The following is a 27,454-nucleotide window of genomic DNA, read 5'->3' on the forward strand; positions in this document are numbered from 1 at the left end:
TTTATTTGAATTTGATTTGATTTCAAGTTAGACATTGTTCAGGTTCGGTCGAGATCTATTCCAATCATAATTCCAACTAATCGACAGGCTAATTTAAGAGAACTTCTCATCATCAAAGGGAAAAATACCTGAAGACCTAAAACATGAGCAATATGAAAGCAAAATTAGGTGTACATGCCAATGACGTATCTCAATAACATTATTGGGTGATCATAATTAAAAGGTCAATTATGATTTTTCGAACTATAATATAATTATATTTAACCGGTTTTTTGGTTTTCTTTTCCATTACAAATGAAGAGAATCATACGTGGATTATACAAATTCGAGCAAATTTTCATAAATGGGAATGGGGGAAAGCCTAATTTGAAATATTTTTTAAAATTTAATGTTATGCAATAATCTATTTAATGTATAAGGCCAAAAGGTTTATTCTCACCTAAGGTTTAATGCAAACTTAATTTCATATTTACTAATTTTTGAAAATTTAAATATTCACCAATTTATTAAATTTTACTGTTACTGGTAAGAGTAAAAATATTATTTAAACTCATATTTTAGAATTATCCCTAAGTTTTTATATTTTTATTTGGGAAAAGGACTATTTCCTACCCATGTTTTAGGTCATTCTCAAACTTATACTCACGAGAGTTCAAAAACTCTTTTTCTCACCTATAGACAAACTTTTGTTAATTTTTTCTGTTAAAGGGAGGGATAAAATAGTCATTTTACTGTTTATATTAAAAAGTTATAAAGTTTATTACTTTTCACCCCCCCTTAGATTTTAGAAACTAACATTTCACCTTTATCTAAAGTTTTTAAACTTTGAAAAGTAACATTTTCACCCCAAAACCTAGGGTTTCCATATTTTTCAAAATGCAGTCGCCCCCCATAACTTTCAAAAATAACATTTCACCCTCATTCTTCAACTTCATTTTCCGATGTCGTCACTGACCTCCTCCTTCTCCTGGTGTGACGGTGGTGGTGCGATGAAGAGACAGAGATCTCTTCTCCACTCATCACATCGTCCAGACACGACGACGAAGCGTTGTCCTTCGTCTGTTCTTTCAGATTTGGATGACACTTCGTCGTCTAGATCTGGGTGACGAAGGGTCATCTTTCGTTGTCTTTTGTAGTCGGAGATGGGAGATCGATAGAATGTGTCGGCTGTCGGTGGTGGTCGGAAAAGAAAGCAAACCCTAGAAGTAAAATCTAAACTTTTCAAACTTTAAGGATGGGTTGAGGTGTTAGTTTTTAAAATTTGGAGGGGGAAAATGGTGAAATTTTAAAGTTTTGAGGTTTATAATTAAAATAACGATTTTACCCCTATCCCTAATTGAAAATTTGGACGACAGTTTGGTCATAGGTGAAAAAAAGGGTTTTTGATCTTTCGTGGGTATAGGTTTGAAAATGGGTGGGAAATAGTCCTTTTCCCTTTTTATTTCTACTCATATTTTTTAAGGTTTAAAAACTGACTTTTTTCCCCTAAAGCTAGAATTACAAAACTTTATTTTTTTTTATCATATACAATTGCCTCCTAGAGTTTTAAAAAACTTTAGTTGCACCTCGATCTTCCTTTCTCCTTATCTCTAGTGATTATTCACCATCACCAGTTGTTGATTTCTCTCTCACCTTATCTCTTGCTCTCCCTTTTCCCTTTGACTCGTCTGATGAAAACTTGTCATTGGATAATAATGAATGATACTTTCAAGTTTTTATGTCTTTTAACCAAAAAAAAAAAAAAAATCTCCTCAAATCATCTTTTCATACAAGTAATTACATGTATTTTCATGTGCATTTGGTGATAAACATACACGAGGGTAAATTCGCCATTTTAACTCAAAAAAAGAGCCGTTGCAAACTTACAAAAAGTGGCAACAATCCCGTCACTCAATTCACCGACCAGGGGCTCTTCCGTCCAATTACAATTATTTAAGAGTTTCCCAAATTCGACCGTTAGATTCTGAAAAACAGTTTAAAAATCCACAAACCCTCTCAACGTTCTGATTCATTCACTTTCATGGCTGACGATCAGAGCACAAAACCACCATCCATGGAGCCACGGCCACCGCATCCTCTTCACGAAATCGCCGAAACCCCAACCCACAAACTTCTCCTGAAGCAATGGCTCAAAGAAGAAGAGCTAATTCTTAACAGAATCTGTCTCAAAGAGACTCAAATCGACTCAGTCCGTAAGGAATTGACCCAGCTCTACATCTTCTTCTTCCTCTTTCACTCAATCTCTCTCATTCTCCTTTTCAATGCCTCGAACGCAGAAATGGGTTCCTGCGAGAGATCATGGATTCCCTGCTTATGTTCACTCCTTTGCTCTCTGGGGATGATCTGGGCCGTCAGATACAAGTCTGATGTTGAGAGCCACTTGGAGAAGCTGTTGGAGAGAGAGAAGGAGGACGGGAAGCTGTTGGCTAAGTGCGTCGAGGAGTTGAAGAAGAAGGGTATTGAGTTTGATCTTTTGAAAGAAGTTGATGCGTTGAGGAGGGCCAAGAGTTTGAGAGTTGAAAGTAAAGCTGTTAGAAAATGGTCTGCAAGAGACTTTGTTACATTGTTTTTCTTTAGTGTGTCCTGTTTAGTTCTTGGGTTGACTAGAGTCATCTTGTGTGGTTAGATTTAGGGTTTCAACAGATGGGTTTGGTTTTTTCGGTTGATTAAATTGGTGGAGAATTGGTTCGGATGTACTCAGAAAGTGCAGAACATTCTGTTCTGCTTTTGTAATTTGCTACTTTATAGATAATCCTGAAATAATATGATGAATATTTGTTTTTAGTTTGATTGAAATGCTCCCATGAATAATCTATTACTGTTATCTTGCTAGGGATGCTCAATATGTATGAGCATCTCATATGGTATCCCAAATCAGAATAATGAGTTCAAACTAGTTAAATAGTTTGTGAAACTCTGAAATCGTTTTAATGTATTTTGAGTTGCAAAACTTCAAAAGTAAAATCATAATGGATTGTGTCTAATACATGCATTATTTTGACAATTAATCAGATCTAATTGTTACAAATGGTATCACAAACATTGAGAAATCTCATATCAAGCAATGAAATAAGTGTAAAACCCTTAAGCAACCCACATCGATAAAGGTATGTAAGGTATGTATTGACATTGTATATTGTTTAGAGATGATAAGACAAAAATGATTAATTATTTTAACAATAAATCAGATTAAATTGTTATAAATGGTATCATTCACATTAAGAAATCCCACATCAAACAATGAGGTGAGTGTAAAACCGTTAAACAACCCATATCGGCAAAGATATATTAGATATGCCATTGACATTTTATATTATTTAGAGATGATAAGACAAAATTAATTAATTAGTCTATGTCAGATTACATCAGCATCAGTATTTCCCTAACATGCTAAAAGATCAATTGAATCTTTCAACATTGATAGTGACAATGAGAATAGTGAAGTCAGACACATTCTTTACATCCCTTTTGCATTATGAATAATACTGTGTTGAACTAATATGAAGCAGAAGTGGAATCCAATCTAAAAAGGCCAATCAATGGACCTGGGCTTGAGTTGTGATGGCTGCTACCTTCATCACTTTCTTTGGTTGAATAATCACAAACAAGGGTGGTAACATCAGCAATGACCATTCAGTCAAGTATGCGGGCTTGGAACTTACTTCGCTGACTTCAATATCTCCACCAAGCACGGCAATCACACGAGACATAGATGGCCTCAATGAAGGCAATGACTGAGTACACAAAAGTGCTACTCCTATCAGACATTTTACTTCTTCCTCGTTGAATTGTGATAATTTGGAGTCTACCAGTTCAAGTAGGCGATTGTTCTGGTATAAATGCCAAGCCTGGGAAGCAGAAAAGATGCACAAGGTCATGATACAAAGTGACAGGATCAGGAGGATAAAAAGGTATTGGCATGCATATCAAATTTGAATGGTATATTTGAAAAGTTACAAATTGGACCTTTTAGACTGCTAAGATTCAATCTTTTTTTCATGGGAATTTAATTCACAATTAACATATACCAACTTGGATCCCATGGGGTGGTCCTCGAAAAGTTTCTATACACCTGGTATGGATTCGTAGATCCTCTAGATGTAGAGCGTGCTCAAACACATTACCCAAATGGTAAAATATTCATTGGTGCTGTTATCATTATGATGCAAACCAAAACACAATAAATAAAAGAAGAGCACTGATGTTGACTACTATACTGAAATGTCATGCATACCCAGTCAAGAAGATACATCTTCTCTTCTTCCGAACTTAAATTTAAGTTTGGCCTCCCACTAACAACATCTAGAGCCACAACTCCAAAGGCAAACACATCAGTCTTCTCTGTAAGATGTCCACGCATGGCATATTCCGGTGCAAGACATCCACTGTGTCAGTTTAATAAAAGCAATTCAATGCAGTAAGTCCCATGAGCATAAAACATGATGATCTAAACGAATTTAGGAAGAAAATGAAAATCTCTTACATTGTCCCTGCAACCTGGGTGCTAATGTGGGTCTTCTTATCATCATAAAGTTTTGCTAAACCAAAATCTGATAATTTGGGGATGAGATTACCATCAAGAAGAATATTACTGGCTTTCAAATCTCTGTGTATGATTCAAAGCCTTGACTCTTCATGAAGATAAGCGAGACCTTTTGCTACTCCTAACCATATATTATTACGCATCGACCAGTCAAGGTTCAAACTTCCTTTTCCTGCTTCACAAAAGTCATATAAAAGTCTGAGTAGTAATTTTCATACACAATTATGCTAGGACTCCCAAGAAAAACATAGTACTGACATGCCATTCACATACCAAATAATGCTTTATTAAGGCTTCTACTTTCTAGATATTCATAAACAAGGAGTTTTTTTGCTCCCTCGTAACAACAACCATAAAGTTTTACTAAGTTACGGTGCTGTACAGCAGATATAGTAGCAATTTCTGCAACAAACTGGCTCTTCCCCTGGTGGGATGCTACAGAATTGCTTCACAGCAATGACCCTTCCATCACACAGTGTTCCCTATTGAGTAAAGAATTCAACTTAATCAGTCAGAGAAATCAGTAAAAACTTGATTGACTTCATGAACCACATACCACATTTTATTGACCAAAGAGAACAAATCATAAGTTTCGTAGATAGATAAGTAAAAAGATTGTGTCTCCCATTGAATCTGGGACGAAAAGTAATGCTGCAACCTGTATTTAGTTCTGGAAAAACAATTAATCATAAGGCACTAAAATGTGCTCACTTCTTGTTTGGCATTGATTAGAACAATGACTTACCTTATAAACTGGTCAAAATCCTCCTTCTACAAGCTTATTTGCAGGATTGAAGCCTTCTGTAGCAGCCCTTAGTTCAGCATAACTGTAAGTGTATGGTCTAACATCTATCCCCAGAAGCTCTGAAAATTCAACCATCAACATAGCTTACTGTAATTAGTCAAATCAAATACTTCACGAAATATTTTTTCAAGTTAAAGCTGAGAAAAGCTAGAAAGAAACATTTGCAATTGTCTAATAATGGTATATTGATTCTTTTAAGATGCTATTGAAATAAAACAAGTTGAATCCTATTTATTTCTCTAACTTTGTACTGCATTTCAGAACTCACTAATAAACCTCTGCTTTATAAGTTGAGCAAGGATTTGTTAAATCCATTTTTTCTTTTTCTCTCAGAAATATGTGATCGATAAGACGTTAATGATATTGAAGATAATTTGATTTACCATCATCATCAATCTGTGGTCTTCTTCTTGTCTGGATAATGAAGAAAAGTGCAAGAAGTAACAAAAATACAACCACAACACCAACAAAAATGCCTGCTCTATTCTTCTTGGTCATAGGATTTCGTCCCCTTGGAGGTCTTAGCATGATTTAGAAAAAAAAAAATAAAGAAAGAGGAAAAATATTTTCTAAGTCATGCATGCTTTCATAATGACTCATATGATACAGGAAAGCAGAAAAACATACTTAAAACCCTTACACGCCAGCTGTACTGTGTGGACAGCAAATAAAATAATCGGTTGTACTATGTGGACAACCAGCTGTACTGTGTGGACAGCAAATAAAATAATCGGTTGTACTGTGTGGACAACCAGCTGTACTGTGTGGACAGCAAAAGAAAAATATCAGCTGTACTGTGTGGACAGCAAAGAAAAATATTAGCTGTACTGTGTGGACAGCAAAGAAAAAAAAAAAATGCGTGTAAGAGAGAATTATACTTGGTATGGTGACTGCAAGTACTATCATATGTAGTCTAGATCGATCAATGAGAAAGAGAGAGAAACAAATTAGTAAATATTTTATGAAAGTCATTTGCATTAGAATTATGCATACAAGCCTGTGTGGCCGATAAAGAGTTAAGAAAGATGTACGAACAGAAAATAGAAATGTCATGACACTCATACATGCATAAATCATAATGAGTGATTCATATCTGTATAATAAGGAAATGAATCAATGTGTGAAAGAAAAAAATTATGATATGTGTTAAATGTGTGTTCTGTGTCAATTATTTTGTTGTAAATAGTTCAGACAAGCTGAGTATGAAAAAAATTATAAAAGATTAATACTGGTATGAAATACTTTAAGTGTTTAGTATGATTTTCTTACTGAGCCATAGTCGCTCACTCCGTTTAATTTAATATTTTACAGGTAAAGAAATGCAGCAAAGGTTCCCGGGGAGCACTAATGAGACATGAGGCTAAGGGAGGAAGGCACCTTATTTTTATTAATATATATATGTTTTGATGTATATGTGAGTATATGCCTATATATATATATATATATATATATATATATATATATATATACTTGATGTAGATATTGGTGGATATGTATATATATATACAGCTAGTTATGAAAATTGATTATAAAGTTTCTGTGGGTGAAATTTTTATGATAGTTATTATTATGTACTTATTTTATTTATTATGATTATGTGATAAAAATCCAGTCGATTGGTAGGACTGGTTTGTGTGAATTACAAATTGGGAGTGTTACAGGGCATAATAAAAAAAAAAAGAAAAAAATTCCCCGGGCCCTTTAAAATAGGGGAACTCATGCCGTTTTTCTGTAACACACCCAATGGTTAGGAGAGGTTATTGCTTTAACCTGGGGTAGCACTGATGGCTGAAATTAAAGGTCCATATGTACCATCGGTGGGAATGCAGCAGGTCCCTTTCCCAGCCCAAAACAAGTGGATTTCTAAGTAGTTTTCAGATACCTGAGCCATATACTCTCTCTGAACTACTGTTCTTGGGACTCGACCTGCTACCCTTTTTATGTCAAAGTCCTTTTCAACGCAAATTCCCTGGAATAATCAGACATGGACTACATTGTGAGATATAATAAATTTAAGGTCATTTCATCATGCTTTAACCTCTGCATAAACCAATGTGATGTATAGGTGAGGCTTTTTTGGCTAAGGTAATCTGCAGATCTAAGTCATACCTGAACATAAATGTCGAAAATCCGCCTCCCAAGACTTTTCCTCCCAGTAGAATCCATCTCAACTATTTTTGCAAACTTGAGAGTCAAAGTATAGTTTCCGTTTTCAAGGCCTAAACCATAGTATCTTAGAGATGAAGGGGCAATACGTGCTGTCTGGAAAAGTTTTGAGCCTTGAGTATTTGTGAATTAAGAGTCGGAAGAAATTGTAAACCACGGATTATTGGTCCCTGTAAAATATCCAACACTACTAATTCCCCATCTGTCTGAATTGGTCACATAGTATGTAGCTGGACCAAGGGTCTCATTATCCCTCTCATACACAATATTATTGGAAGATGTAATTTGAGGACCACCACAGTTAATTGCAAAGCTGAAATCTGCAAACCAATATAGCCACTTGTGAAGGCAAGTCCAGAAAAGTTATCCCAATCTATTAAAGTAAGAATATGTCCAAATTTAATTTACAATATCTATGCTACTTCTCTAAGATCAAGTTCATTACAAAATAGATCATTCCTTTGTCTTTTGACCACAGAATGAAGTTGTACTTACAGATTGGAGAACCTCGATTGCAAGGAAAAGAGCGTTAGAGACAATTTAGACCATACGGCAAAACACTGAGGGAAAAAGAAGAATATACTTAAAAGATGAACTTCATTAATTATGACAGAGAACAAAAGCTAGGCACTAAAGCACCCATTTCTACTAGTATAGTCATTATATTTTGATATCCAATTAATAATTATCAGAAGAACAAAATTAAACTTATAAGAATCATAGTTAAAATCAAATAAACAGTATATGAAGGCAAAAATAAACATTGCCTTGAGGGATGCAACCCAGGATAGAAAGAGTACTGCTGGCAAAGAAAAAGTTTTCTTTAAAGCCTTGTTATTACAAGTAATACCAATATCAGTAACTTTTCCTTTCAGGGTATGGCTACTCTTTCATGCATTAAACTTTTATTTTAAAAATTGAGAGTAGAGATTAACTTGCTAAATGCATTCTCAAATGTACCATCGATAGTGAGTATCCCACAATAGTTTGGAATCAAGCTCGATGTGTGTATATAAGTGTAAAGGAAAGTCTTACTGTGATACCCTTAGGCGAATCCCACATCGACAAAGCACGGGAGAGATGCTGGGTCTGTGTGTGTTTTGTCTCTGTATCCCACATTGGTTAGTGGTGGGAGAATTTGATTGGTTAAATACCCTGTGAGCTCCTTTAACTGTCAAGACGCGTTTTGGGTTGCAAAGCCCAAAAGCAAACCCATGATGGACTGTGTGTCCAAAGTGGACAATATCTTGACAGTGGGCTGGGTTATTGGACCAGGGATGTTACAAATGGTATCAGAGCAGCTTCGCGTGTCCTCTTGAACGATGGTGGGACAAACCTCAGCGAGGACGCTGAGTCCCGTAAGGGGGGGTGTATGTGATACCCTTAGGCGAATCCCACATCGACGTCCCGTAAGGGGGGGTGTATGTGATACCCTTAGGCGAATCCCACATCGACAAAACACGGGAGAGATGTTGGGTCTGTGTGTGCTTTGTCTTTGGATCCCACATTGGTTAGTGGTGGGAGAATTGAATTGGTTAAATAGCCTGTGAGCTCCTTAACTGTTAAGACGCGTTTTGGGTTGTAAAGCCCAGAAGCAAACCCATGATGGACTGTGTGTCCAAAGTGGACAATATCTTAACAGTGGGCCAGGTTATTGGACCTAGGGTGTTACAAATGGTATCAGAGTAACTCCGCGTGTCCTCTTGAACGATGGTGGGGCAAACCTCAGCGAGGACGCTGAGTTCCGTAAGGGGGGGTGTATGTGATACCTTTAGGCGAATCCCACATCGACAAAGCACGGGAGAGATGCTGGGTCTATGTGTGCTTTGTCTTTGGATCCCACATTGGTTAGTGGTGGGAGAATTGAATTGGTTAAATAGCCTGTGAGCTCCTTAACTGTTAAGACGCGTTTTGGGTTGTAAAGCCCAGAAGCAAACCCATGATGGACTGTGTGTCCAAAGTGGACAATATCTTAACAGTGAGCCAGGTTATTGGACCTAGGGTGTTACAAATGGTATCAGAGTAACTCCGCGTGTCCTCTTGAACGATGGTGGGGCAAACCTCAGCGAGGACGCTGAGTTCCGTAAGGGGGGGTGTATGTGATACCCCTAGGCGAATCCCACATCGACAAAGCACGGGAGAGATGCTGGGACTGTGTATGCTTTGTCTTTGGATCCCACATTGGTTAGTGGTGGGAGAATTGAATTGATTAAATAGCCTGTGAGCTCCTTAACTGTTAAGACGCGTTTTGGGTTGCAAAGCCCAAAAGCAAACCCATGATGGACTGTGTGTCCAAAGTGTACAATATCTTAACAGTGGGCCGGGTTATTGGACCTAGGGTGTTACAAATGGTATCAGAGCAGCTTCGCGTGTCCTCTTGAACGATGGTGGGGCAAACCTCAGCGAGGACGTTGAGTCCCGTAAGGGGGGGTGTATGTGATACCCTTAGGCGAATCCCACATCGACAAAGCACGAGAGAGATGCTGGGTCTGTGTGTGCTCTGTCTTTGGATCCCACATTGGTTAGTGGTGGGAGAATTGAATTGGTTAAATAGCCTGTGAGCACCTTAACTGTTAAGACGCGTTTTGGGTTGCAAAGCCCAGAAGCAAACCCATGATGGACTGTGTGTCCAAAGTGGACAATATCTTAACAGTGGGCCGGGTTATTGGACCTGGGGTGTTACAAATGGTATCAGAGCAACTCCGCGTGTCCTCTTGAACGATGGTGGGGCAAACCTCAGCGAAGACGCTGAGTCCCGTAAGAGGGGGTGTATGTGATACCCTTAGGCGAATCCCACATCGACAAAGCACGGGAGAGATATTGGGTCTGTGTGTGCTTTGTCTTTGGATCCCACATTGGTTAGTGGTGGGAGAATCGAATTGATTAAATAACCTGTGAGCTCCTAAGACGCGTTTTGGGTTGTAAAGCCCAGAAGCAAACCCATGATGGACTGTGTGTCCAAAGTGGACAATATCTTAACAGTGGGCCAGGTTATTGGACTTAGGGTGTTACACTTACCTTTTGAGCTAGCTTTTGAGGTGGGAAAGGCCTAACAGCGGTTTTGTGGTGGCCCAAAAAGTGGTATTAGAATTCAAGGTTTAAGAATAATTTCAGCCAAGTACATGGAGAGGTAATGGTCCGTGTAGTTCTGGCTCTCCAGTTTTAGTAAAATCACATCTCTGAAGGCTCTAATTGAGGGGAGGTTTTCGGCCACTTTAATGAACAAGTTGGGTGTGGGTAGTGAGAGAAAGCTTCATCCCCCACCACTTTTGTGGTGGCCCAACAATCAACAACTTAGTTAGGCAACTATTCTTTCTCACAAATGTTATAGATAGTATCGAGCATTTGAATGAAACATAGAAATGAGACAATCACCTGCTGTTACTTCCTAGAGTGAAGTTATTGGCAACTAAATTTCTGCAGATTGCACCAATAAAAGTCTCAATGTTAGTTTCACCCCAACAGATAGAATACAATTCTCTGCTAGAAAAGAAAGTTTTGAATGAAAGTTAACTTGGAGCTAATATTATATGTTGCTTTGTAAATTAAATATGGCATGAAATCTAAGTTTATAAGAACTTCAAGACTTACAGTTGTAGATTTTGTCTGTTTACCCAAGAAGGAATGCTGCCCGATAAAAAATTGTATGAAACATCTCTGCAAGCACAAGCTAAGAAGAATTTTAGCTACACAGTACACCAGCTAGTCAGTATCCAGGCATTATTCAAGTCACATTGATTTTTACTGTAATCATTTTACAACATCCAAAAGTTTAACTTCCCCATTTTCACAAGAACCTCACATGTCTACTTAACATGCCTAGATAGAAATGTTAGTCCAAATCTAGGAAAAAAGAAAATTCAGGATTATGGATGCATATGTTTTCTGGAAAAGAAAGAAAACTGACAAGTCCCAATCTGGATGCTAATCTATACAGCCCAAATAAATATTTATTTTTCTTCTAATATGCACATATAAAATTTGGATGGAGCAGATAAAAAAACAGGTGATTTTCTGGTGGGAACATGTTTTACATCTTTGATTTCATATTGGAAATGCACTAAACAGAGAATCTTGAATGCAAGTTTAGCATTATGATCAGACTGACGTGGACTGAACTAAAAGGAGAGGGAGATGAAGACAGAGTCAATCTAGAGAAAGAAATTTCCAGAATCTAAGAGGAGAGAAAATAGAAGATTTGAGAAGACCAACGGATAAGGAAATTTTGATTGTCTTTTTCATTCTGTTCTCAGCAGCAACAAGCAAATGTGTTACATAGTTGGCAAGTTTAAGAAACTTTAATTACTAATTGACACCGTTTACTTTGATAGAAACTCAAAAAAAAAATTCGTAATGCTATGTCTCGATTTCTTTATTTTGGTCCGCAACACAAATTGCTCACAAAAATTGATATCTTAATTAGTAGGGAGATCAATGCAAATATTTTTGAAGTACTTACATGTTGACAAGATTCTCACTTTTAACAGCAGGCAGAGTTCCAATTAATCTATTATTTCCAAGAAATCTGGGTATAAAAGCAGCAATACATGTTTCATTATAATGAGAACATTCAAGCACCACAAGAAGTTTGAATATAATGAGAATATTCAGGGATGTAAATGATACAACAAATTATAATGACACATTACAGGTGAGTCAACATATATGACTTGAAAAGCGAATTGGGAATCTGTCCAGTTATAATGTTGAAACTCAGATCCCTGAAGAAAAATATAAGGATTACAGAATTATAAGATGAAGAAACTGGCTAACAACCAAAATGTAACGGAGGGAAAATGAACAAGAGAAAAGGGAATAAGTTACTAACAGATACTGCAAATCCCAATGGTAGTAGAGATCAGAAGGAATTGAATCTGAAATTTTGCTATTCCTTAGTTCACTGTCATTGTATTGAAAAGACATTATAGATCAAAGAAAGAAGAGGAAGAAAAACACATAAAAGTATATATGAGGTAATTCAACACATGATGTTAGAAATTTGTTAATGTTGCCCTACAAGATAGTTAAATATTTCATATTCCTTATAAATGCCAATGACGAACTCCCACCGGATAAATCACTTATTCTCCTACATTTTCATTTTTCATGAGATTGTTAGCTTTGATTATTTTGAGAAATTAAAACATTATCAATGAAATGTCACAAGCTGACACTCACAACTCTCCCATAGAAGTCAGATTGGAATAGGATGACGGTATTGGCCCTTCAAATGAGTTTCCTTGGAACCTCCTACAACAAAATGTAGGACAATAAAGTGCTTGAAATTAATTTCACAGTGAAGAAGCCTGATTGAAAATAAAATACAGACAAAAGTTGGAATATTTTTCTCACAAGGTGTTAAGGTTTGTCCAAGTCCCTATGAAGTCAGGAATCCTTCCTGCAAGTTCAACATCAAAAGCCCACCTGAGCACAATAAAAGAATTAGTTTAAGATCTGATCCAAGCCATTTTCCATTAAAAGATTAACACAACCAAAAAGTTACACTCTTTCCAGGTTCCTCAAATTTGCAAAGCTTGAAGGAATCTCGCCACTCACTCCACAGCTGTCCATATATCTGCCAAGGCAAAGAATTTTCATGAATTCAATCACAATCTGGTCACTGGTTTACAATAAGACTGAACCTAGCTGAGAACTTCACATATTGCATTCTTATGTGAAACATTATTCAGTAGGATATATGGTCAATATAAGGAAGATTTTGCGTTGGAGACGAAACTCAAAAGTTAATAACAACTTACAGTGTCTTTAATTTCACCAAATTGCCAAGCTCCGATGGCAAAGGACCAGAGAAGCTGTTTGTTCCGATATACAGATATTCTAAATTTAACAAATTACCAAGCTCGGGTGGCACAGGACCAGAGAAGTTGTTTGGGCCAATACTTCTGCATCCCCAAAAATATAGTTCTTCATATATCAAATCGAAATGCAATTACACAAAGCATTCATTTAGATAAATTATTATAGATTAAGAAGAAGATAAACTTTAAACTTACAGTGATACCAACTCAGAAAGCATGCCCAAGCTCGTTTGGAGGCTGGCCAGACAATGTATTAAGGCCTAAGTGCCTGAACAAAATAAAACAAAACATTGGCAGTAGAAAAACTTGTGTAGGTTTCCAAATAAAAAATCTATATCAGCTTACAGGTATTTTATTGCTGTTAGATTGCTTAGAGATGGAGATAGTGGACCTGACAAGAGATTTTGTCCCACTTCCCTGTTAAAAACAGAAGAAATAGGTAGGATTTATATTTAGTAACACAAATTTTAATTCACTTACACATTGACATCTAGTCCCTCTCCCACAACCCAGCAACCTTCCCACCAATGCGGGACAATGGCCAACTAGTTGGACCTTCACGCCCCTGAACGTTTGGGTGGAGTTATGGCAATCGGGCTCTGAAGCACTCTTCCCCCATCCCAAGAACTAGCTCAAGGAATAAACTCTCTCACATTGAAATGCTAACACCCAATCCCTTTCTCAACCGATGTGGGACAACCCAAGAGTCTCATACGGAAAGATTAAACAAAAACAATGAAAAATAAGTAAATTATTCCTCATCTAGCGGTCTAAATCATACTCAATTGAAATAAATTTACAGGAATTATACAAAACCATACAGTTTTGTGAGGAAATTCAAACTCCATAGCTCATCTGGGATAACACCTTCAATTTGCAGACCACAAACTCTCCTGACTAAGAAAATGTAAAAGTAAGCAACCCCAAAATTTTGTCTTTTTCTACTCAGTAAAAGGTTAAAAGTGATGAGACTTACATCTCGGTAATGTGGCAAAGAGTATTATTGTTGTAAGAAAAGTTACACTTGATAAAAGGGTTGTACCCATTTGCATCAATGGGGATGGAATCGTCAATGGCTGCTCCACTGCATGGCTCTCCACTTATATTCCATTGTTTTTTATTTGTAGATATCCCCCATTTTTCATATAATGCATTTAAAGCTCTCACTGTTAGCAGAAGAAGAATGAGAACAAGTATTTGCTAGAAAATCATCTTAACAGCCAAAAAGAAGATGGAGCTTAGAAGTTGACCTTCATTAGGAGCTGTTGTAGCTTGAGACCCATTTTTCTGAGCTAGAGCAACATGAAGTAGAAGAAGATTGAAGAAAACCCAACTTACATTCAAGCAAACTACAACTGATCCTGAAGCAGCTAATTTCATCAACATGATGAAGACATTCCTGATCATAATAGCTCCAAAGTTGATTTTTAAGAAGCAAGTTGACATCTTTATCAATTAAATAAAGAAAGCACGAGCAGTTGACTTGACTCCCTTTATCACTAAAAGAAAGAAGGAAGCTACTGAGCACGCAAGCAAAAAGGTCCAGCCAGTTAGGAGAGAACCCAGAGCACAAAACTCAAGGCCTGGATTTGTTGGTTTTTAATGGAGATTTGTATGCAAAGAAAGCATGAAAAACGCAAAAACAGAGGAGAAGAGAAGAAAGAACAAAGCTGGAACGGAAGAAGTCTTTTTGGCTGTAAAAAGTCACTACTATTTTCATTACTTCAATAATACATTTATATACATCCTATCTTACTTAATACAAGTACGCAGCAGCTCAAATTAAGCTAAACCATCCAATTTCTTACAAAGCAAACCAAAAACTTATCTGCTCTAACAACTCCAAGCTGCATTGGTTACATTCCAACTAAATACAAACTAAAACAATTCAAAATGGATAAGAAAGTTTGTCAACATATTAAACAACAAAAACAAACTTATATTGGCTTTGTTTCAGAGCACTTGAGCACATCTTCAATTTATCAAAAAATAAATTCCAGCAGCTGCAATCTTCACTCAGCTTCATTAGGATTATCAAAGGCAACACATAGAACATTTTTTAAAAAATCTTTTTCTTTATTTCTGTCAACTCCCCTGGGTCACGAGATCATCAAAGGCAACACGTGGAACATATCAGATTATTCGAAGCACTGCATATTTTACTGCAATTTTTCAGCCGTGTTCAAGTTTAAGCAATTTTGCAGCTAAAATTTTTCACAAAAACATCTCCACATCTCAAGAAAAAGCTCCTGGATTATTCTACCAGAATCCACTTTGCTTCCAAATTCCATCAGTCCAATCAACCCAAACAAGTTGCATCCAAAAAATCATGGTAAGTGATTTGATTTTTTTAATAACAATAAACCATCCATAACATCAACTAAATTTAACATCTTGTCTTACATTTGTGTCTTGAGGAATAATACTACAGGTGGATATTAGAAAACGATGAGAACCCAATTCAAGTTTGAGTTTTGGTGCCAAATCATGGCTCCTAGAAGTCTTAGTTTGTGTGGGCTATCGTTATGAATGTAATATGGATGGATATTAGAAAATGATGAGAACCCAATTGAGGTTTGAGTTTTGGTGTCAAACCATGGCTCCTAGAACTCTTAGTTTGTGTGGGTTACGGTGATAAACTTTCCATTTGTCAGTTACAATTAGAATGGTTGATAATTTGAAATATCTCTAAAGAATAATAACACATTTACTAACTTTCAAAATGGATGTTGCTGATCTCCCCATGAAATATATAATATAAACCAAAATTTTCAACATGGATATTGGATGATGCCAATCACAATAGTTCTGGCAGATTTTTTCACTTAAGTTTATTAGTGTTACATTTTTTAGCCTTATGGTGGACGCAAAACTAAAAGTCAATCAATGGAGCAGGGCTTGAGTGCCACTTATTGGTGGGTTGGAATCCACTGTACTCAAAGTTGCCGAAGAAATGTAATGGCTAGTATCATCAAAGCTTTCTTCAATTGCGTCATCACTAAGATTGGTGGTCACATCATCAAATGTCAAAGCAGTCAAGTATCCGGGCTTCAAAGTCACTGTACTCACTTCAATATCCCCGCAAAGCATAGCAACTATACGAGACATGGATGGCCTCGTTGAGGGCAATGCTTGAGTACATAAAAGAGCTACTCCTATGAGGCGTTTTACTTCTTCCTCGTTGAAATTTGATAATTTGGAGTCCACCAATTCAAGTTGACGATTGTTCTCGTATAGATGCCAAGCCTGAGAAGCATGAAACGAAGGAATCATTGTTTGTGATTAAATCAGGAGGAATGAAAGACAAAGGTATTGGGATGGGCATCAAAATTGACTTAAGACATATCCGCTAAAGTTACAAACTGGATCCAGTTATGATCTTAAGTGCAAGACTTAAATATGAGACTTAAATCTTACAGTAGAAAGTATGATTTCTATTATGAGATTTATATGGTTTTAGACTCTCCAATCTCAATCATTAGCATTTGGGGTGTAGTTCACCCAAGGTTTATATTATTTAAAATCAGAGTTATTGTACTGTCTTAATTATTCAGTTGTGATATTGGAAAGTACAAACTTTTAGTATAGAGTTTGTACGACTTTGAACTCCCTAATCTTAATAGTAAGCTTTTAGATTGTGGCTCTCCTAAGGTTTGTATAAAACTCATTTTAGATGGCTGGATCTATTCCATTCCTGATATATACCTGATTTTTCATGAGACTGGAAATAAAGAAATGTTCATTGATTCTTTTATCATGATAATGCAAACAAAAGCACAAGGCTAGAAACCATTTAGTAATTGACTCCAATCAAAGAAGAATGATGTAACAGAGTAATGAAATATCATCCATACCCAATCAAGAAGATACATTTTCTCTTCTTCCAAGCTTGAATCAGAGTTTGGCCTCCCACTAACAACCTCTAGAGCTACAACTCCAAAGGCAAACACATCAGTCTTCTCTGTAAGATGTCCACGCATGGCATATTCAGGTGCAAGATATCCACTGTGTCAATGCAAAAGAAACAAAATTCATTACAGTATTTCCAATGAATGATTTAAGAACGAAATGTTTATACAAGCCTTCAAAAAATTCTTACAATGTTCCAGCTACACATGTGCTTATGTGGGTCTTCTTATCATCGTAAAGTTTGGCCAAACCAAAATCTGATATTTTGGGGATGAGATTTCCATCAAGCAAAATGTTACTGGCCTTCACATCTCTATGTATGATTCGGAGCCTCGATTCTTCATGAAGATAAGCTAAACCTCTTGCAACTCCCAAACAAATATCATAACGAGTCGACCAATCAAGATCCAAACTTCCTTTTCCTGCTCATAAAAGTTTTAACTGTGCTGTCATGCCCAAAAATGCTATTACTCCTTAGGAAAACATAGTATTCTTATATATGCTATTCACATACCAAATAATGCTTGATCAAGACTGTTGTTTTCCAGATATTCATAAACAAGGATTCGTTGTGCTCCCTCATAACAGCATCCATAAAGTTTTACCAAGTTACGGTGCTGCACAGCTGATATAGTGGCAATTTCTGCAGCAAACTGACTCTTCCCTTGATGGGATGCCACAGACAGTTTCTTCACAGCAATAACACTTCCATCAGAGAGTGTTCCCTATTGAGTAAAAAGTTCAAGTTGAATTGGAAAGGAAAATCAGTAAACACTTTATCAACTTTTTATGACTGCTATTGACCAGATACCCCAGCTTGTCTTCATATAATGGACCAAAGAGAATACAATTGTAACACCACTAGATAAATTTTACATCAACAAAACATGAGAAAGATGTTGGTATATATGAGCATCTTACATTGTTTGAGAATGATAATGTAAGATTGGTTAAATTAATTGTGTCTAAAGCAAACAATATCTTGATAATGGGTCAGATAATTAGACAAGGATACAAAACTATACATTGACAAAAAGATAAAAAAGATTGCATTTCCAGTTGAATCTATGACAAAAAGTAGTCCAGTTGAATTTAATTCTGGGAAAACAATTAATCCTAATGCAGTGCAATGTACTCAGCACTTGTTTAGAATCAATTAGGACAATGGCCTTACCTTAAAAACTGGTCCAAATCCTCCCTCTCCAAGCTTATTTGTAGGACTGAAACCTTCTGTAGCAGTCCTTAGTTCAGCATAATTGAAAGTGTATGGCCTAACATCTATTCCCACAAGCTCTGAAAATTCAACAAAATAGATAGCTTACATTGTAAACTTGTTCATCTAATCAGAACATTTGTGGACATTTTGTCAGGAAAAAATCTTTCCATTTACCATCATCATTATCAGTCTGTGACCTTTTTCTTCTTCGAAAAAAGAAGAAAACTGAAAGAACTGATAGAAATACAATCCCAACACCAACAACAATCCCCACAATTAGGCCTGTTTGATGCTTCTCATTGGTTTGACTTGGAGGTCTTACAGTAGGTTCAAAATCTGTATCGAGGCTTAGCAGTTAATATCTTATATAATGCAAGAGAATCAACCAAGAGAGGAAAACAGGGGGAAAAAGGAAGTTAGCTATTGCTTTAACCTGGGGTTGCTCTGATAGCCGAAATTAAAGGTCCATATGTACCATCTGTGGGAATACAGCAAGTCCCTTTCCCAGCCCAAAACAAGTGGATATCTAAGTAATTTTCAGATACCTGAGCCAGATACTCTCTCTCAACTGCTGCTCTTGGGAGTCCACCTGCTACCTTTTTTATGTCAAAGTCCTTTTCAACACGATTTCCCTGGAATAAACACATTATAATTCGAAATAAAAATCAGTAACTGTTGAGGAAAATGATATTATGATAGAATACGTAACATCTCTAGACAAATCTTACATTAACAAAGTATGAGAGAGATATTGAATATATATAAACATTCCACATCGCTTGAGAAAAACTCCTATAAGACTTGTTAAATATCCAGTAAGTTTCTAAACTGTCAAGACGTATTTTAGGTTACAAAACCAAAAACAAAACTGTGACAGAATGTTTGTACAAAGTAGACAATATATTAATAATAGATCGGGTATAAACCTATGTGATGTATGGGTGAGGCTGTTTCAGCTAAAATAAAATGAAGATGAGATACAAACCTGAACATATATATCAAAAACACGCCTCCCATAACTTTTCCATCCTGTAGTATCGAAATCAGCTATTTCTGCAAACTGGAGAGTCACAGTGTAGTTTCCATTTTCAAGGCCTAAACCATAGTATCTTAGAGATGACGCAGAGATTCGAGCTGTTTGAAAAAGTTCTATGTCGTTAGTATTTGCAATTCTAGATGTAGAAGAGCTATTATACGTTGGACTTTTGCTTCCACTAAATACTCCAACATTACTTATTGCCCAGCTGTTTTTGTCTGTCACATAGTATTTAGCTGGACCAAGAGTCTCATTATCCCTCTCATACTCAATATCATTATAAGATTTAATTTGTCCACCACCACAGTTAACCGCAAAGCTAGAATCTGCATACAAGAATCAAAGTACAAAATTAAGAAAATGTGTGTTTAAAAGTATGATCTATAATATATATTGAACTCTTCCAAGATAAACTCATCCCAAAATAGATCATTGCCTTATGTTTTTGTAAAAGCCCAACGAAAATACCACACGGCTAGATATATATGAGTATCACATGTCACTTAGGAATGATAACAAAAGATTGGTGAACAACTTGTAAGCGCATAAATTATTAAAAAGTGTTTTGAGTTGCAAAACCTAAAAACAAAATCATGATTGACTGTATGTCCAATATAGACAATATATTGGCAAGGGGTCGAACAATGGTGGAGCAAACCTCAGTGAAGACATTGAGCCCCGTAAATAGGGTAAATGTAATACTCTTAGACAAATCTCACGTTAATAAAATACAAAATAGATGTTGAGCATGTATGAGCATACTATATCATTTGAGAATGATAACAAAAGATTGGTTAAGTAACCTATGAGCTCCCAAACTATCAAGATATCATCGTAATGAACTATGTGTTTAAAGCAAATAATATTTTGACAATTGACTAAACTATTAAACCAAGATATTACAATTTTCATCCTAGTTGCTATTACTGTGTTTTAACTCTGGAAATCACAAAATGCAGTTTTACTTACAGATTGGAGAATCTCGATAACATGGAAAATTGCGTTGGAGGCAGTTCATTCCATGCGGCAAAAAACTGATGGAAGAGGAGGAGATATTAATATTAGACAGCAGGAACTAGCCACTAAAGCACCCATTTTTTAAAGTTGTACATTACTATTCATTTTTACAGTTGTTAAAGAAGTTTCAAGTAATACAGTAATACATAGAACCAGGGAATCACCTGCTGTTAGAATTTTCCAGGGTGAAGTTGTTGGCAACTAAGTTACTGCACATTGCACATATAATCTTCTGAATGTTAGTTTCGTCATAGCACAAATACTTAAAAAAGTGTGAACATTGTACAGATTTTAGGGAAATTTTATGTTTATCAGAATTGAAGGACTTACAGTTGTAAACCTTTATCACTGATCCAAGAAGGAAGACTTCCAGATAGATTATTATACGATACATCTCTGCAAGCATCAGGTGAGGAGACTGTTGGTAACATAATGCAGCCACTGGCAAGCATAGAATTCAGGCATTTTTCAATAAGCTTTTGACACTGTTTAAAACCTCAACTTTCCCATGTCTTTGCTAGAACCCCACAAGTCCATGTTACAAGCTTAGATAGACATGTTAATTTTGTAACTCTCTTAAGCAAATTCCACATTGACAAAGCACGGAATAAATACTAGATATGTATAATCATCTCATATCACTTGAGGATGATAATAGAATATTAATTAAATAATTTGTAAGCTCTTAAACTATTAAGATGTCTTTTGGGTTGCAAAATTTAAAAACAAAATCGTGACAAATTGTGTGTTTAAAAATGATAATATCTTAACATTAAGTCGAGCTATTGGACCTGGGATCTTCTACGGTAGACTAGACTATTAGACCAGGGCTCTCTTGTAAAAGAGTGAATGTAACACATTGACAAAGTATGGACTGTGTCCTAAGTGACAATATAGCAAGGAGAAGCTGTGCACTTGAAATTCTAGATTAATCAAAATGCGAGTTTAGTCTTTCCCTCAAGTGACTTTTGCAGTTGATACTTTCACCATTAGAGCGTTCCATTTCTGGTATATTAATTAAATGAGATAGATGAAAATGTCAGAAGTACTTACATATTCAGAAGAAATTGACTTTTAGCTGCAGGGAGGCTACCATTTAACTTATTATTTCCAATAATCCTGTGTACAAAAGCAGCATTACATGTTTCAGTATGATGAGAACAATCTAGGAGGTAAATGACAGAACAAAGCAGAGTTGGTGGATTACAGGTGAGTCAGCAAACTCAAATTGAAAAGTGAGCTTGGAATCTGTCCAATTAGATTGTTGAAACTCAGATCCCTGAAAGAAAAACATTAGAATTACACAATATAAAATGAAGAAACTAGCTAACAACCAAAAGGAATTTGAGGAAAATAAAAGGTGAGAAGTGTTGGAATTGGTGACCTCAATGGGCGAGGGCCCTGCTCCAGCAGGCGGGGGTATTGGGGGCAGTATCCTCAAGCCCATAAGTGGTGTTTAACTGCCCACTAACCACTCCTTATCATGGTGCTACCCACTAAAAGCTACCAACGGTTTGAGTTTATCCCTAAAGAATAAGTATACTAATAGAATTTGATTTAGTAATAAGAGTTTTAATAGGGTTTGGTTTATGGATGATAATCCTAGTATAAATAAATATATTATTCTTTTGTATGAGTGTTAGCAATTCAATAGCAAATACACTCATTGTAACAAAAGAGGTGAAAAAATATTGAATAATATTGACTCTGTTATACGTAACTTGGATTTGGGTGAACCATGATAAAGGGCACGTGTTCTTTCTCTTTATTATGTGAGTATTTGATTTATTGATCTTGTACACAATCTCAGGTCATTTAAAAAAAAAAAGAATAATTAACTTACATATGCACCAAATTCTTGTAATCACCAATGTGAGATGGAATTGAATCAGAAATTTTGTTATTCCTTAGTTCTCTGTGGTATATGAAACAAACAGTCCAAATCAAGGGAAGGAATAAAAAGCACAAAAGGTATATATTAGGTAATTCAACACAAGTTATTAAGAACTTTGACAATGTTGCCTTACAAAGTAGTTAAAGATTTCATATTCCTTATGAATGCCAATGATGATGAGCTCCCATTTGACAGATCACTTATTCTCCTACATTTTCAATTTTCATGAGATTGTTAGCATTGACAATTGGAAAGCTAAACATGATCAATGTAATGCTTCAGCTACACACTCACAACTCAGTCAGATTGGTCAGTTCAGAAAAGGATGATGGTATTGGCCCTTCAAATGCGTTTCCTTGAAACCTCCTGCAATAACATATAGAAAGAAAAGGGAAAAAAAAAAGTTGTGAACTGTATTGGCATAGCATTCAAAGTAGGAACATTAGTACCAGAATATACAAACATTATAATTACAGTGTTTGAATCTGAATTCATAGTGGAGAAGCTTGAACCTAAAATAACTTAAGAATGACTGAGAACAAACTAGAGAAATAAATTAGAATAGTTTTCTCACAAGGTTTTAAGATTTGACCAATTTCCTATAAAGTCAGGTATCCTTCCTGTAAGTTCAATGTCAAAAGCCCACCTGAGCACAATAAAAGAATTTGTTTAAGACTTGGTCCAAACAATGTTTCATAAGTCAGAATGCATATTGTTGATGCCAAGAATCCCACATTATACTCTGAGGGACTTGGGTCGATATAAACCCATTGTCTCCCTCTCCCTCGTGAGACACTTTTTAAGGACAAAACCATAAGGCCAACGAAGGTCAAAACGGACAATGTCTTGCAACATCAAAAGTGACACCATTTGTGGAGACAATGCCAAGTGCTCTCCCCAAATGCCTTGACTAAGGATTTGTGTTGATTTTAAAAATCTTACATCAAATAGGAGACGAGTGTCTAGGGGTAATATAAACCCATTATCTCCGTCTCTCACGAGGGCCATTTTAAGGACAAAACTGTAAGGCCAATGAAGTCCAAAGTGGACAATACCTCACAGCTTTAAGTGGTCTACCATGTGTGAATTGAGGCAATAGCAACACATATGTATTTTAGATATTTTCCAACAAAGTCCTTACACTGACTCCAAGTTCCTTAGATTTGCAAAGTTTGAAGGAATCTCACCGCTCACTCCAGAACTGTCCATATATCTGCCAAGGCAAAGAATATTCTTAAATCCCCTCATAACTGAGTAACTCTTCTCCAATAAAGCCATCACCAAGTAAATGAATTAAAGGACACATGATAGTATAATCTCCAATAAAAGCTAAGGCTAAAGACATCTGGGGTTTTCATATCTTGCTCTCTTGTCCACAACATTATAGACTGTGATACTTGCTCAATATAAGTAAAATTTTGCATTGAAATTGAAACCAAAAAGTCTGTAACAACTTACAATGTCTTTAATTTTGATAAATTACCAAGCTCTGATGGCAGAGGGCCAGAGAAGTTGTTGGTTCCCATATACAGTTGCTCTAATTTTGACAAATTACCAAGCTCAGGTGGCACAGGACCAGAGAAATTGTTTGTTCCAATGCCTCTAACATCCCAAAAAATTTAGCTCTTCAGTTATGAAAATCTTCATGTAATCACACTACAGAGTTCATTTAGATAGATAATTGGAAGGTTAATGTAACACAACACATCTGGGCAAATGTCACAAACAAAGAGATATTGGATATGTATATGCATCTCACATCATTTGACAATGATAACCAAATATTAGTTAAGCAAAGACACATTTTGGTTTGTAAAACCAAAAGCAAAATTGTGATAAATTGTGTGACCAAAGCAAACAATATCTTCATAGTGGATTAAGGTATTGGCTTTTGAATGATAGTGGTGCAAACCTCATTGAGAGGTTGAGTCTCATAAATGTGGCAAATCCCACATCCACAAAACACAAGAGACATGCTAAATATGTGCAGACATCTGATTTCGCTTGAAATGATAACAAAAAATTGGCGGTTAAATAGTCCATAAACTCTTAAGCTAGCAAGATGCATTTTGACTTATAAAGCTAAAAAAACAAAACCATATTAAATTGTGTATTTAAAGCAAAAAATATCCAAGCCAGACTACTGGACCAAGATGTTACAATTTAGAATAGGAAAAACTTTAACTAACAATACTATTAACTCAGGAAGCGTGCCAAGCTCTTTTGGAAGCCGCCCAGATAATGTATTAATGCCGAAGTTCCTAATAAGAACAACAACCAATCAACATGAGAACAAGGGAAAAACTGTATAAGCTTTAAAATCAAATCTTGATACTAGCTGCTTACAGGTATTTAATTGCAGTTAGATTGCTGACAGATGGAGACAGTGGACCTGACAAGAGATTTAGTCCCACGTTCCTGATAGAAACAGGAAAATATTTTGGTAACTATATCTATATATGCTCTGAAATAATACTAAATTGCATATTGGATGGAAACCATACAGATTGGTGAGGAAATTTAGACTCCATAGCTCATCGGGGATCACACCAGTTACTTGCAGTGAATAAACTTGCCTGTAATCAAACAAATTGCACACCTAAGCACCCAACACGGCTCTACCCAGATCGCAAAAATCTGTCTTTTTTTGACTTACATCTCGGTAATGTGACAAAGAGTGTTATTGTTGTCCGAACAATCACATTTGATAAATGGGTTGTAATTGGCGGTACCAATGGGGATGGAGTCGTCAATGGCGGCTCCACTGCACGGCTCTCCACTTATATTCCATTGATTTTGATTTGCAGATATCCGCCATTTTACAAATAATGCATTCAATGCTCTCACTGTTATCAGGAAAAAAAATTATAAATAAGCAAGAAAATTGTCTTAATAATGAAAAAGAAGATAGAAGGAGACCTTCATTCGGAGATGTAGTAGCTTGAGCTTGAGACTGAGCTACTAGATGAAGCAAAAGAACTTCCAGAAGAATGAAACTCACTGAAACGTAAGCTGGTGCTTTCATCAACATTATAAAACTCAGACAAATCACTATCAATATTGTTTGTTTTCCCAAGAACAATATTATCTCACTGATTTTTCCCTTAAACTTACCCCAAAAAAATATTATCCTACTGATTTATAGCTCAATTAACATCTCTACATTAAGTCAAAGAAGTCAAGTCTTCTCCATGTGCACACTAGTAGTTCTTTCTTGGCAACTACTCGGTTAGAATATTAGCCAAAGCTTTCCCTTTTTTCCCTGGTTTATGACTTCTGTACATTGGTCAAATTCGTACGCTGCTGAAAGGGTAAGCAACTGCAAGCATGGAAATGTTAGATTTGATAGGTACCCCCACTTCCCTGGTTTGAATAGTAAAGGAGATATTTCAGCTATGGAAGGGAGGTCAAACATTATATTTGGGGGATACTGAACATTTTAGCCTTTTTATTCAATAGTATACTCGTGTATATCACACAACTTATTTACTTTACAAAAATGCCGTAATAATATTTCTTTTCTCAAAATATCCCCGTTAACATTACCCATATAGAGAGATTTTCTCTCTTTTTCATCATCCTTTCAGAAAAGAAAAAGATCTTAGTAACTTTAAAAATAATTAAATTAAACACATGTGATTGAATAATAAATATCATGAAAGAAATTTAGAGAAAGAAATCGCTAGTTATTATAAAATATTCATATAAACACAAAAGATAAAGAGATGAAAATTATCAAATTTCTTTAGAAAATTCACATTTCTTGCAAAGATTACATAATAAAATCATCCAAATTCAAGTCAATCTAGATTCAAGCCCTTATATTTTGTGTTTTCTTCCTTAACAATTGAGAATCAAATAATGTAAAATAGATTCATGTGAAATATAATTTTGTTATGATTTCATATTGTTTATATTATTTAATGGTATAATTTCATGTTGTCGTATTGTTTAATGTTGTATTGATAGTTAAAAAAATACAAAAATTCAATTTTGGATAAGAACTAGATGAATAACAGGTTGGTGGCAACGCTAAGGGTTGGTGGCCAACCCTTGACTTTTCGTCAACCTGTTCTTCATCTGGTTTTTATCTAAAATTGAATTTTCATATTTTTTTAACTATTAATACAATATTAAACAACATTATAATAATATTAAACAATATAACAACATAAAATCACAATATTAAATAATCTAACAATATGAAATCACAACTATATTATATTTCACATGTGAATTCTTTAAAAAAATTTGATAATTTTCGTCTCTCTCTTTTGTGTCTAAGTTAAGTTTTTTATAATGACTTTTTCTCATAGTTTTTATTGTTCAATCACAGGAGTTTTCTCTGTTGAAGAATTTGTTTTTTTATATTGCAGAGATTTCTTCCTTTGTTGGAAGGTTATGGAAAAAGAGAGAGATTACTTCTTTCTTTTTGCATAAGTTTCATCAATAAGGGTATTTTGAGAAAATAAATTACTGTTGTGTTATTTTTATTTAGAATTTGAGATGAGTGACATATATATATACACATTGTCTAGGTTGGTTGGTTAAACCTCGAGAAGTCCGTCTAACTTAAATAAGATTTTCTAGTTGTAAAAAATTTTGTGAGAGAGTATTAGTTTGAAATTCTTTGAATACATATTAGGCTAATAGACTTATTCTCACCCAAAGATTAGTGTTTTCTCAAGTTTTCATCTATTAACTTTAAAAAACTCAAGCATCCACCTATTTATTAATTTTTTCGATTGTACTCAGGGAGAAAATCTTCATTTAGTAAAAATATTAAAAAAACTACAAATTTATCATATTTTCCCCTTAAGTATAAGAATCTAATAATTTCTCTCAACCACCACCCAAGGTTTGAAAAGTGACAAATTTCCCTTTAGGGTTTTGATCTCCTCCTCTTCGACGAACAACAACCTCATGGTCATCAACGTTCTCCCTTCCGATCTCTTTGTTGCTCTCCTCTATTATCATCTTCTTCGACAAGACAAAGCGAAGTGAAGAAGATAGAACTAGAGCATTGAACTTAGATCATCACCAAAGTTT

General features: G+C 35.6%; 2 protein-coding genes and 1 pseudogene across 3 annotated transcripts; 1 reads left to right on the forward strand and 2 right to left on the reverse strand.

Annotated features, from left to right (window-relative positions):
• Positions 1–1,982: 1,982 nt before the first annotated feature.
• Positions 1,983–2,784, forward strand: LOC123206690. Its single transcript, XM_044623890.1, has one exon. The coding sequence runs from the start codon at positions 2,021–2,023 to the stop codon at positions 2,624–2,626; it is 606 nt and encodes a 201-aa protein (XP_044479825.1). The 5' UTR covers positions 1,983–2,020; the 3' UTR covers positions 2,627–2,784.
• A 502-nt stretch (positions 2,785–3,286) lies between these two features.
• On the reverse strand, positions 3,287–15,367 carry LOC123206681 (annotated as a pseudogene).
• A 677-nt stretch (positions 15,368–16,044) lies between these two features.
• On the reverse strand, positions 16,045–25,780 carry LOC123206680 (probable LRR receptor-like serine/threonine-protein kinase At1g56140). Of its 2 annotated transcripts, none has more exons than XM_044623881.1 (24): positions 25,325–25,780; positions 25,062–25,251; positions 24,910–24,981; positions 24,752–24,823; positions 24,595–24,666; positions 23,864–24,007; positions 23,547–23,618; positions 22,980–23,051; positions 22,700–22,771; positions 22,539–22,613; positions 22,355–22,426; positions 21,719–21,790; positions 21,565–21,630; positions 20,842–20,907; positions 20,676–20,720; positions 20,464–20,528; positions 19,444–19,820; positions 18,892–19,090; positions 18,633–18,794; positions 18,417–18,535; positions 17,757–17,967; positions 17,433–17,664; positions 17,188–17,338; positions 16,045–16,579 (listed from the first exon to the last, which is right to left on the reverse strand). In XM_044623881.1, the coding sequence occupies exons 1-24, from the start codon at positions 25,434–25,436 to the stop codon at positions 16,217–16,219; spliced, it is 3,153 nt and encodes a 1,050-aa protein (XP_044479816.1). In that variant the 5' UTR covers positions 25,437–25,780; the 3' UTR covers positions 16,045–16,216. The 2 variants fall into 2 exon arrangements, with proteins under 2 accessions (XP_044479816.1, XP_044479815.1); XM_044623880.1 differs by having other exon boundaries at positions 20,842–20,952.
• Positions 25,781–27,454: the final 1,674 nt, after the last annotated feature.

This window comes from Mangifera indica, unplaced genomic scaffold (assembly GCF_011075055.1).
Source record: "Mangifera indica cultivar Alphonso unplaced genomic scaffold, CATAS_Mindica_2.1 Un_0045, whole genome shotgun sequence".
Taxonomy (NCBI): domain Eukaryota; kingdom Viridiplantae; phylum Streptophyta; class Magnoliopsida; order Sapindales; family Anacardiaceae; genus Mangifera; species Mangifera indica.